Source organism: Aspergillus caelatus, assembly GCF_009193585.1.
Source record: "Aspergillus caelatus strain CBS 763.97 unplaced genomic scaffold BDV27scaffold_90, whole genome shotgun sequence".
Lineage (NCBI taxonomy): Eukaryota > Fungi > Ascomycota > Eurotiomycetes > Eurotiales > Aspergillaceae > Aspergillus > Aspergillus caelatus.
The window spans coordinates 44,959-57,262 of record NW_022475353.1 but is presented as its reverse complement, the minus strand read 5'-3'; the positions used below and the strand labels follow the sequence as shown (position 1 = coordinate 57,262).

At 47.5% G+C, this 12,304-nt stretch overlaps 4 protein-coding genes across 4 annotated transcripts; 3 read left to right on the top strand and 1 right to left on the bottom strand.

The window, feature by feature from the left end:
• BDV27DRAFT_114892 (uncharacterized protein) lies at nt 1–2,414 on the top strand. Its single transcript, XM_032064622.1, has 2 exons — nt 1–33; nt 86–2,414. The coding sequence occupies exon 2, from the start codon at nt 383–385 to the stop codon at nt 2,180–2,182; it is 1,800 nt and encodes a 599-aa protein (XP_031927493.1). The 5' UTR covers nt 1–33; nt 86–382; the 3' UTR covers nt 2,183–2,414.
• A 1,673-nt stretch (nt 2,415–4,087) lies between these two features.
• Nucleotides 4,088–5,517, top strand: BDV27DRAFT_114870 (uncharacterized protein). Its single transcript, XM_032064619.1, has one exon. The coding sequence runs from the start codon at nt 4,238–4,240 to the stop codon at nt 5,417–5,419; it is 1,182 nt and encodes a 393-aa protein (XP_031927492.1). The 5' UTR covers nt 4,088–4,237; the 3' UTR covers nt 5,420–5,517.
• On the top strand, nt 5,518–6,346 carry BDV27DRAFT_114877 (uncharacterized protein). Its single transcript, XM_032064620.1, has one exon. It carries the CDS (start codon nt 5,616–5,618, stop codon nt 6,222–6,224), a length of 609 nt encoding a protein of 202 aa, XP_031927491.1. The 5' UTR covers nt 5,518–5,615; the 3' UTR covers nt 6,225–6,346.
• Nucleotides 6,347–7,509: 1,163 nt separating this feature from the next.
• Nucleotides 7,510–9,360, bottom strand: BDV27DRAFT_114866 (phosphatase PAP2 family protein). The gene is made up of 2 exons (XM_032064618.1): nt 8,817–9,360; nt 7,510–8,746 (listed from the first exon to the last, which is right to left on the bottom strand). The coding sequence occupies exons 1-2, from the start codon at nt 9,236–9,238 to the stop codon at nt 7,849–7,851; spliced, it is 1,320 nt and encodes a 439-aa protein (XP_031927490.1). The 5' UTR covers nt 9,239–9,360; the 3' UTR covers nt 7,510–7,848.
• Between the last annotated feature and the right edge of the window lie 2,944 nt (nt 9,361–12,304).

The window sequence follows — 12,304 nt, the reverse complement described above, 5'->3', positions numbered from 1 at the left end:
GATCTGGACGCTGTCGCTTCAAGAGGGTGTCAGGTGAGTGTTGCCTAAGTACCATCATTATTCACTTATACTTAGGTCATTCCAGGATTTTTTTCTATATAAACTCGGCCCTTTCAACTTCAGAATCTTTCCTGCATCCTTTGGCTTTCACTCTCATCCGCCTTTTTCAGAGAATAAGCTTGTCTACACTGTTTCTCCAGGGCAGGCGCTGGTATCATCCGCTCGATAAAGTCGCAGTTTCCTAATTACATCTTGCCTCGTGAACAATCATTCAGTTCCAACCGATTAACAGAAAAAAGGCAACTCCGTGATACTAACTTCATTAAAGGATCAATCACCTAATACTATTATATCACATTTCCATCATATCAGTGAGTCCATCATGGAGCCTCTAACCCGGGGGGGCCATATCCGTCAGCCTGGCCGAACACCATCGATGTTTCTCACCTCAACACCGCCTGTGATCCATGACAACACTATTATTGTGGCCGCAACGCACCCAACTGTCCTGACTGGCCATAGAAGGAAGGACGGATGGTTTTTGTCAGACTTTTATGCCTTCAATTATCTATTGAAAGGCCTGGGATCAAGCCAAACCTGGCTTACAGCAGCTGACCCCCAGACACTTGTTAAAAAATATGGTCCCTTCCTTCATGGTAACCCTTACGAAGATAGGAAGGTGGTTCTTAGCCAGGAGCTTCTTGACAGTAACGCATTTACCCCAGTAACAGTTGTCAGCGCTTGCGCCATGATTGATCGCTTTCTTGGAGAGGTTCAACGAGCATCCAAAAAGGCAAAACATAAGCAAGCCCCTCTTTTGATCATGGTATTCTCACACGGACTCCCCAACTTCCAGCTACTTCTCAATAATGGTAACCAAAAACGGGGCTTGAGCATCACACGACTTGAAGCTGTTTTGGAGCCAGGTATCTCAGTCACTTTGACCACTACAGCATGTTTTTCGGGCGGATGGGTCACAAGTCCTGATTTTAATCATACTATAATGGCTGCAGCCACTGCAGAGGACGGAGAATCCGGATTATCAAATGCTTGGCCAGATTCTCACAGCATGGGCCGTGCATGCGGGTCTGTGTTTGCGAGTATGCTCATAAATACTCTATCCACCGTTACTAGCCCCTTGGTTACTGAGCTTAATAAGGTATTGGCAATTAGAGGGAGCTCTGAGGATTTACCCCAGAGATCTGATCAATTACAGCCTGAGGAGCCGAGCTCTGAGCAAACATTGACCTACAATGCTTTCTGCCATGAAATCTGGAGGACATGTGCAAGCCAAATCAACCAACTCTGGACAAGCCAGTCTTTTACCTTCAGTGCCCAAGATGACCAGTGGGAGTATTCCTGGACTGGTCGCACTGGTATTCCCCTTACGGAATTTGAACAACGTTGGAGCCGTCTTGTTACATACCCATACACCGGTCCAGAGAATCTTAGAGCCGAGAGAAACCCGACACCAATGAATACCGACTTTATACCCGGCTCTAGCTTCAATCGAACCGCCGGGATAGGTTCTGCGGATGATCTCATTGATGCCATGACTGACAATATTTGCCACGAGAGAATCAAAGAAATGGCCTTTCTTTTCAGACAGACCTGCCCTGGGGACTGGAATCATGGGTGGGAAGTCGCTCTTGGTGGCACGTTACGCGGGTATTATGAATTTGATGAATTTGAAGACGAAGCTTCAACTATCGCTTCTACAATCCGGTTCAGATGGGAAATGGGGCTTTTGACAGACTATATCATTAGCACGTTCAAATTGCCTATGCCAAATAACCAAATTTGCCTGTTGTGGGATCGCCGGCAGTGGATCGCGAGAATCCAAACATCTATGCCCAATTGGCAAGAACGTCGAGCACCATATTACAGAACCCTTCGCGCCAGTGGCTTCAATATTGAGCCTCTTGATGACCAAGGCCCTCCATTCGAGCGTCCCGTGGGTTATTTAGCATCCTCCCTGCTGGAGCTACAGAAACCGGAAGCAGAGACTCTGGTGGTGGTTTCCCAAATCCTGGAATTCGTAGAGAGAATGGAGTTATTTCATGCCCAAAGAGTTGTTCAAGATGCATGTGTGCGCCGTCGCGGTAAAGCTTGGTTGAAATCTCTGGGAAGACGTATTAGGAGGTCTCTATCACCAAGCAAGAAGATCTCTACATCGGCATAGTCGGCAAGTCTTTCAACTCACATGCGACTATGGAACGTGAAGACTGGCAAATGTGAGACAAAGGGTAGAACAAGGGCGTTTATTTTATCAAACCGGGGGGTGTTCTGTTATCAATATTCTTAGCTAGCAGGGTCCTCTTGCCGGTCTTCTTTTTGCTGTTTCCTTTCCTTTGCTTGTCGGAGGTTTAGTTGCTTATCTTTCTTTATTCAATAAATTCATTGCTTCTCTTCCTTCTCTCACTAACGGCATAGCTTGGCTTCCTCCTTTGTAGTTTTAACAGGAAGATCGTGCATCTCCTGTGCTGCTTGGAGCCAGTTCTCCCGAGCGTATCTACGCTAACCTGTAATGTTCGGATCGGTTCTGCAGAGTCGTCATAGCACGGCGTGCACTCCATCAACCGTATCCCAAGTCTGAACAATGGACCGCAGTTCCTGAAATGGAATTTGTTCGTTCTAGAGTCTGCGGCTGTTGTACGGTATTTCGCACAGCTTTGGCCCACCGGCCCTTCGAAGTCCCGTCGCAGTTATACTGGATATCATTAGGGTAGGCCGGGACCGGGGAGTGGCATAGGGGCCTTTCGAAGTGGATAGCGGAGTGATATCCTTGAAAATGCCTGGAGCGCAAAGTATATATGGCAGCCTACTTCTGCCATTTTGATCAAATATCGGCAAAAGTGTCAATAAACAGAGAATATGTCAAGTCTGAGAAAATAGAACGGTCAACACTAACAGTTGGTTAAAAAAATATAAAAATAAAAATAAATGAAGAAGGGAAATGTGTTTGTGTAGATGAAGGTAATTTTATAAGAAGTCAATTAAATTAAGACTGGATAGGAAATTCACCAAGCATTCAGGTCACAAGAGCCTTTATCTGTTTTCGTTCTAAAAAATATACCAGAAAATCCAAATACCCTCGTTGACGAACGAGAAATAGAAAAGGCTCACTATCTCGCTTTGTTCGTTCCTTTTTAGATGTAATATCCATTATTCCTTAAAAGGCGTGTAATTGCACGATCATGTCTATTTGATAGACACTCGCACTTGATACTAGAAATGTGGCTATTAGCCCTAAAATTCACCCGAGTTTCTGAACGGAACGGATGCCACTGTATTCATTCCCATAAAAGTCGAATCCTCTTTGGGTCATGCCATGGCCATCAGAGATTCACCCTATCTGTCCCATGGAAAACTTCGCCACTCTTGAGAGTCTGAGGGGGAAACAAGCACCCAGTGTGACTCTACAAATTCGACGTGGTATGAGCACTTCCTCATATACTCCTAGACCCTCTCAGGACGCAAAGAAGAGTTCTATAGAGCGTGGAGAGGTTGGAGACTCTCTGCGGCTGGATCACGGTAGATATCCCTAGCTTGGAGCATTGATTCTCCATCTAAGATACGTATTCTGATTGTAGATGTCTAGAAATTAACTCAGATATACGCCCGAAGAAAGGCACACATCTTGTTCAGCGATTCTTGGTGTGCTTAATTCACTGAAACGTAAAACCACCCATGAAAGAATAGAGAGAATGTGCCTGAGCTACAACAGGGAAATAGGCAACAATCTCCTGACAGTGAAGGACTCCCCATATCACACCTGGTCTCCTCCTCCCGTTAAGGACCTCTTCTCCTTTTCTTCCCTTCTTTTTTCCTCCATCCTACCCCCTCTATGTCTTGCCTCTCTCTCTCTCTGTCGAACCTGTGACCATATCCTCGATAAGTTCGGACATCCACCAAAGTCACGTATCCTCAACATTTAGACTTGGGTCTCCCTTCCTGGCGTTAGAGCCTCTCCTCATCATCCTTCACAGTTTGACCCCCCTCTTCCCTCATCCATCCTTGTTTCCTCCTTACTTTTCTTTTCTTGATAGACTTGCTTCCGTAGCCCTATCAAGGAGATCACTCCTCTAAAATAAGTCCTAGGTCTCTTGTTCGCGCTCAATTTAGCAGTGTGCCTCAGTAATGCCACTTTACCATGAGCATCTGTGTTACTAATATTCTTGTCCCTATTTATCTGGTTTCTGCTAGGCTCTTTAACTGACCACATGATAGACTCACAATGTCTGATTGGGACGTTCCTGCCTTGGACGTCACCTCTGGCTGGCAAGCAGACGATGCTGCCAACAATACAAGCCAGACAGTCGAAATCCAGTTGCCTCCAGAAAGCGACCTCGCTTCCTCCGAGACACATTTGAACGACACCCCATCGAACTTGCCTGATATCAACGCGTCTCAGGCTGTGAACATCTCCGACGACGTCTCGACCGTCCAATCTGCAGATCTAGACTCCAACGAGGCTGAGAATGTCCCAGCTCAGGACATTCCTTTACTTCAGTTAGCTCCTTTCACTGAGCAGTACGAACCTGACGACACCGAATTCAGCGAGTTCGTTTATGAGCGCGATTTTGTGAGTAGTAACAACGTCCTGACGCAGTTGGATAACTTGCTGAGATTGACCAGGCTCCTAGCATCGCGCCCGCCAAACAGGAAGACGACCCTCAGAAGCTTATTGTGGTTCAGCCGAGGGATTCGGAGGCTGCAAAAAACTTCAATGGCACGCAGTGGAAAAACGCACAGTTCCTTGTGCATGTGTTTGGGCTTGAATGGGCGCCCACAACAGAATTATCTACCATACTCCTGGTTTCAGAAAGAAACTGGAGTCAACATGAGGGCGAGAGTTTGTGGTGCCAACCTCGCTTGCAAGATCGTCATTGAGCTCACCGTTGACCATGATTCGAACATCGTCCACAAGGCTTTTCTCAAATTCCATGCTCGCACTCATGTCATGCACTACGAGTTCGTGAACAGGACTGTCAAGGAATTCAGATCAAATCGCCGAAAAAAGCAGAATGAGCACGTCGACGACGCTCTCAAGCAAAACAGCTACGTCATTATACGGTTTGTGACCCACGGCGGCGTTGGTATCGGCCTTGACTTCGACGCTGAATTCCTTAACAAGGAAGACCGTCTAATACTCTGGTACACCAAGCAGCTGGCAACCAACTTCAATAGCGACCCCTCCCAGAAGCGAGTGATTTTCCGTCTCAATGCGAGATACATAGAGTATGAGCTGCAAAACACCCGCACAAAGCGTAAAGGTGAAGAACAGGAGCGTTTCTTTCAGCAATTCGAACATTTCATGGAGGGTACTCGGCCAATTCTGGCGCCCTACCGGGGATGTGCGCGGAAACCCTATCTGCCAATGGGGCCAATTCGTGAAGCGGAAGATAGCTGCAGATGAAAGCAACGGTCTCGTGCCAATCCCATCATACACTTCGTTCGCGACGCTAGAGGAAAATCGTATCATCTTCGCGTACGGCGCCTTCCTTGAATGGAAAATGGAAGCCCAGATTGCATAGACTGTCTCGCGTAGGCAACATTCTGTCTCATTTCTTGTTGTTAAGCCCTCCACTGTTTTGGCCCTCGTTCAGCTGAATATGCCTGAGGACGTCGGTATCGAACACTGGGTGCCGCGTGAACATACGGCTGTCGAGATTAAATTCCGGCCCCCACACAAGATCAAGCTGGGAGACATCGGGTGCAAAGGAATAGTGGCTCAGAATATCTTCAGTCTGCCCTACCCGACTGGCTTGCTGTTTTTGATACCAGGTGCCAACGTATCTTACTACTCTGCATTTGCTGTTGAAGTCGGACGGCAGCCTCGTTTTCTTCCGGCCAAGCTAAAAATATCCGTCCCCAGATCGGGCGCACAGCGACAGGTGGACGCGATCAATCGCCTATGCACACCCCTTCCTCACCTGGAGGCACTGTCCAATGGCTCTCTCAATAGGAATGCGGGGCCCCAGAGACCTGATCAATCCATTCTCAGGACTAAATCTGCCTTCCGCGACTGTGCAGGCCGCTATAAGCGAAGTCCTGCAGTCGGGTATCGAGTGGTCAGAAAGCCAGATTGCCTGCATCAATTCCATCAGGTCGCTTCCGAACGGTATCCTTCTCATACAAGGGTACCCCGGAACAGGAAAGACATTCACCCTCGTCGCAATAGCTTCGATATTAATCTCACTGAATTTCCACGTTGTCTTTAGCGCGCCAAGCCATTATGCTGCTGATGCAATCTGTGAGTCGATGGATAAGTGGTTGGAGCTCACGGGATCGAATCTCTATCCGCTAAGGGTATATCGTCCTGTGTCAGAGGCTAGAGCTTTCCGCGCACATGGGAGACCTCGTTCTGAGCAGGCAAATAATGAAAATGCATTCCAAGTAGATGCCGAGAAGGTTTCAGCCATCACAACAGCCCCCAATACTGCTGGCGACTTCACCCCGTAGGGATGAAGAAACTGGGGGTTCGTCTACTGCTCAGAGAAGTTGGTAGTGGGAGGCAAATGATAACCCGTCTATATCATCCCTCAGGGGATTATGGTAAGGACATTATGTGGTTCCATTACTCATGTCTTTGGGCCAAGTCTGGACTGTTTTGTTACTCCTCTGATGGACTGATATGGCAAGATACGGGTTAAAAGGTTGTAAATTAGTAGTAGTACAAAGTGGTCAAGCAATGGCCAAGGGGAATAGTCGTACCTTCACTCAAATGGAAATCTACTACTAAAGAAATCATATAAGTAATTCAGGCCATTGAAATTGTCAAAGCCAAGATGTATACACAAGAATCAAAGTAATGTACAAAAGTTCTTCATAAATCATAACGCTACCGATGGGATTATAATTAATAATAATGCCATGGAATAAAAAGCATCCAACGAACTCTGTGGCACACATTCCACTATGGATGTTGGTGTCCAGCAGAGAAACGTCAAGTCATAAAAGTGTTTTCAACAGCAAAGGGTGTGCAACCTTGGGCAAGATGACTCCGTCTGCATCTGTCGCCCAGCCACTTCGAAGTACCGATGCCTCCCCAAGGTCTCCATTACTTGGTAGATGCAACGGATCAGAACGGCCGCTCTGCATCACCAATGTCCTATTTATAGAAGAATGCTCCAAGACAAACCACCACGCGAGGGGGGAAATCAGGTAGTCCTGGCCCCGCTCTATATACCAATGCAAAGGTCATTAAACAAGCATTAACCCCTTCTAAGCACAACGAGTGAAGTGCATGCAAAAGGCGCCCCCAATACTTTTCTCTTTCCATCATGGTCCCCAATACCAGGCGCCAATGGTGTGAGCGATCGACAAGAATGTTAATAAAAAGCATATGTACCTGGCCGAGTACAAGAAAGAAAAGCGAATGAAAACGCTCGACCAGCTGAAGAATAGCGAAAGACTGTAGTTGGAATGGGACAAGATTGTCCGATCTGGAATGGTCCAGATAGCAGTGTACAAGCGAATGACTCCAAGGACACCAGGAAAGCTCAAGCTCTTCAGCAGCGAAAATCGCGCCAAGCCCGCTAGACCTTTTGAATTAAGATTATTGACGGAGTTTCAAGGAGACGCGGGGCCGTAGGATCGCATCATACAGCCCGACTAATTTCGCAACAGCGTTTGCATGTACAGTAGAAGATGTGTGAGGAAAAAACGGCGCGATCCGGGGTGTCATTAAGCCGGATGTGCCGAGGAGGAAACCAGGCGTATTAAAAATATATGTGTCGAAATCTGCTCAATGCAATAAGAATCCAGCATGTCGTAAAATGGTCAAAACGCCGTTCGTCAATAGATGAAACACGCGAGTGCGGTATATGCAAGTTGAAGGCTGAATCACGGGCTGAACATATGCCTTCCGGACTCGATATCGGAGGCAGGGGAAGCAAGAGCCTCGCCTTCCCAGGTGTAGTGGTCATCGATGGGACTCAGAGAGCCGGATGAGACGGAGGAAGATGAGCCAACCGTCCACTCATCACTGTCAAGGTTGAAGTCGCCATCGTAGCCTGCCAGATCATAGCCATATTCCCGAGCTGAATCGCCGTATTCCACGTAGTCGTAGTCCCATCGGAACATCTTGTCGGATTGAACGCGAGGCATGAACCGAGTCTTCGCGAAATAGAACGCAACCGTGGCCAAAAGTCCACCACAAACCAGGTCAACCGCGTAGTGGTGGGACAGATACATGGTTGCCCACCACATCCAAAGGGTATACGTCACAAACAATGGTTTCAGGCGAGGGAAAACCAGGCTCATGAAAAGTGCTGCCAGAGTCGAATCGGCGGCGTGCAGCGACGGGAAGGCACCGAAGACAACCGGAGATTGCTTAAAGCCTGAGGTGTAGAGGTCGATGCCCAAGAGCTTGTCAATGCGAGCAAGACCTGCAGGATTACCTTGCATCGAGTAGTCTGCTGGTGCCAGACCGTACAGGTTCTCGTACCACGGGGGCGAGCAGGGGAAGAACAGCTGAATGGTGACTGCCAGCATACTGATATAGCCGAAAGTCCGCGCAAAGATGGGCACAATGCCGGGAGGCCCAAAAATAAACATAATCAGAGAAACGACGAAAGGAGCCCCGTAATGGCAGAGACCATATGGAATCCATGCTAGCACGTCGAGCACAACATTCTGATGAGCAGACAGGATGTTGCTAATGTTGGCGCCGTAGAGGATATTCTCCAAAGCCGGCAGCACCCGGACCCAGATAGCAGGACGCCAATCGCTCGGAATGAACCTAGAGTCAACTCGGTTAGCAATTGCCTTCTTTACAAGGCCATATCAGAGGGAACGGTGCGTTCACTTACTGGCAAGCGTAGAAAAACAGAAGCCATCCAGCAATCGGAAGAAACGGCAGAAAGAACTGACGAGTGATAGGAAGTAGAAGAGCAACAATGTACGCAGTAAACATGGCAGTCTTCCCCAAAGGCCCGGGCGACTCAATGACTGTCAATGAGAAAATCGCGACGATCAACAATAGCAGATATTGGAAGTCGTATGTCGTCCACCGATGGCTTTGTAGCGACCGGAGCGTGTCCACAGGCGAGAACGAGGTTTGCAACGAAGATATCGACGAGGTGGGCGATATCCTACTCCTCAGCTTCGACCGAATCTTCCGTCGCATACGGTGCGGCACCAAGAGCTGGATTGAGCGCCATGGTACTTGGATTTGAAGCTTCCCGAACTGATTTTGCGTCCGATCCTTCCATGATGGAAGGGTGGGATTCATCTCTGCGGCAAGTCTTTCACAAGACCCAAGAAAATCCTTCTGGGACAATTTCACGGCGAGAGAAGGTTCGGAAAGGGTGGAAGAATGCCGCGAGGTTCGAGAAGAAGAGGATCGAAGGTCAGAAAAACCTCGGCGGAGCTGACGGAAAGGGGGGGGGGGGGGTTTCTAAGGCGTCAACCGGACGTTGGATCAGACACCTGGAGAAGAACGTTTTGATCACCGACAGGGACCGACAGGCGGAGAAATTAAAGGTGAATTAGTTTATAATTGGGAACGCGGGCTCCGGTCTCCAGCGGCCAAACGAGGATGTTTCTAGTGGAGGTCACGTTGCAAGGGTTCCTCTGACGCAAGGCGGACCGTAAGGGCCGGACGGAAGACTGAGAAAACCAGGAACGAGATCGAGTCGCAAAGCGGATAGATGGCCACGGAGCCGGAGAGTTCGTGGTGGTGGAATTAGGGTAGGAAGGTAGACGAGGGTCGGAGGAGAGTGAGGAGGAGTAGAAGAAGAGGAGGGAAAGAAGAGAGGAAGACTCCGGGAAGTAAGTATTTAGTAAATGAGACGATACGTGAGGATTTTGCAGGTGATGGAGCGCAGCGCCAAAAGTGAAGAGCGACGGGGCGACGGACGTCGGCGGATACGATTACGGGGCCTCGCGTATCCGTAATTACGGGATTTGGCTCGTATCGTTGTCGTCACGACTAACCTAGTTGAGGTGCTCCTCTCGATACCACTAAGCCTCATCAGGGCAAGCCGCGGCCCCCAATTGGGACTAGTCATCCTCAGGAGGTGCCGAGGATGCCATGAAAACTCCCGGACCCGAGAGTGCCTTGAGAGTCCCAAAATATGCATAAAAGAAATGAAATAAAATCATTTTTGTCACTACGAAAAATTTCAGTCTCCTCCAGAATCTGGCACTGGGACGGATAACGTCCGACAGCCCCATACCGACGACAATCTAATGACTGGCGGTTACAGCGGAGATTCGGAGGATACGGCAATAATAAACGCCGAGTCAACATAGGAAAAATAAAAATGTGACAAAGGTGATTACAAGGGGCCAATTACTACTAGTTCGGTCGAGAACATCGGTACCTGGTGGTTTGAAAAGTACAGTAAGCCAAAGGGAAAACTCATCATCATCAAATTGTCAAGGAAATAACAAATTAAAAAAAATAAAAGAAAAAAAGAAAGAAAGAGGCGAGACGCTCCGACTTCATTCCAATCCTAGTTAAACCATCGGCCCAATCATCACGATACCCTTTCATTGATTTGGGGATGACACCCCACTCTTTTCCGCTCTTCACCAACGGAAGGGCGAGGATCTTCCCAAGTCAATTTCGCTTAATCCACAACGGTCACACTGAGCGACCAAAGAAATCGCCGATTAACATGCGGCCAAGACCCACTGTCCCTGAATTAGTTTAGTATTGGTAGTAGTTGAGTTGCTACTATACAAGAGCACGTCCTTTTACTCTTCTCCTTTTTTATTGTCCAAGACCTCAAGAACTTCGTCCGAACAAGACTCTTGGGCCATAAACAAATGATATAGTTTCAAATGGATTTGAAAGCGGATCCAAAAAGAGGCTCCGATCGGCCATCTGGCAATAGTGCCCAATTAGTAAGTTTACCTTGCTCTTAGAATCATCTCAACATCGTAAGACTTTCTTATAAGGAGGCTCAGCCAATACTAGCCGCCGGAGTCAACCTGGTGGCCACTAAGGCAAAGTCAGCCAACATTTGCTCTATTTTATTTTATTATTATTAATTTTTTCTATTTCCCTTTTCACTTTACCCCCAAACAAAGGTCCTCCAGCCATCGCAATTCTGATCCCCGACAAGTTTCTTTCGACCTCAAACAACTACCATCTTTGATTTAGTTCCACACCAAAACAACACCTGCATTTGGGGGCTGTCAAAAAGGAGGAGATGCATAGATAAAGTGACACCGCATTAGTAAACAATAAGCCGATGACATGACATCCCTGAGCTACCAAGACATTGTCGAAAGAAGGTAGTCAAAGTGTACTCCGTACACAGTGTAGGTAATGAGTATCGCTTTTCCCTCTACAGGTCAAACTAGTTCCCCAACTAGTAGCACATTATTGGGCACACGAGACAACCTTACGGCGCAGGGCCAGATTACCGTCCGGTAAGGTACTGGAACCATACCGAACCAAAAACCACAATGGGAAGATCACGGCAAGCCGCGCCGAGCGGAGCTGATCAATCCTGCATCCGAGAAAATTAATACTAACATAAGTTCAAGTTCAGGGAGCTTAAGCTTGGAGAAAAAGAGAAGGGGGACAGGTGACCACAACACGTTCAATGACTTTGCGCTGTATTTACTCCGTACCTCCGTGCTCATCGTACATACACATATACAGTTCTTGCAGTTTCCACTTCGGCCCCAACATTTCTCGCTTCTACCGTGATATCATCTTATTGTAATCTATTAAGACGCATCAGCATGGCTGAGCTATTAGCTTACTCTGAAGTAGATTAAGGATGGAATGTTATCGATAAATGCCTGTATCAGGTTGAAAAAAGTAACTCATCCGATTTAATATATTTCAAGGAATCTGGACTGGTCTTACCCCGTACTACGATACAGTTTCCCTGGGTAGAAGAATCTCTTGATAACTATAAATATGCTTTCTCTTCAGCTATCCAGGAGTTTAAATTGGCCTTCGTTACTCGTATTCGTTCAGCGTCCTATCCAAACAATAAAAAATGCTGGTTGCCTGGTGCAAAGTGGATTCGTCCGAGATTAATGAGCTCGGACCATGACAGCAGAGACCAGCGCCAAGGAAATAAGGCAGGATTCAAGGGAGGCTGATCATCATCACCCAGAAACACAGCCATGACAAGAAAAAATTAAGACAGCAAAAAAGGGAAAAAAAGAAAAACAAAAAAGCCTAATGAATGAGTTCACAATTGAACCAGTACTCTCTTGAATCGAATGCCATATCGCTTCCATTTTACATCATGTTCGGTCGGATGCGGGGGGGGGGGTTTGTCTACACTGGACCGATCTAATACATCATTCGACATCATAGACGCCGACC

Coding starts and splice junctions, on each gene's coding strand:
- BDV27DRAFT_114866 (XM_032064618.1), bottom strand. CDS start 9,238: ATGAATCCCACCCTTCCATCATGGAAGGATCGGACGCAAAATCAGTTC. Junction 8,747..8,816: donor CTGTTTTTCTACGCTTGCCA/GTAAGTGAACGC, acceptor AGTTGACTCTAG/GTTCATTCCGAGCGATTGGC.
- BDV27DRAFT_114870 (XM_032064619.1), top strand. CDS start 4,238: ATGTCTGATTGGGACGTTCCTGCCTTGGACGTCACCTCTGGCTGGCAA.
- BDV27DRAFT_114892 (XM_032064622.1), top strand. CDS start 383: ATGGAGCCTCTAACCCGGGGGGGCCATATCCGTCAGCCTGGCCGAACA.
- BDV27DRAFT_114877 (XM_032064620.1), top strand. CDS start 5,616: ATGCCTGAGGACGTCGGTATCGAACACTGGGTGCCGCGTGAACATACG.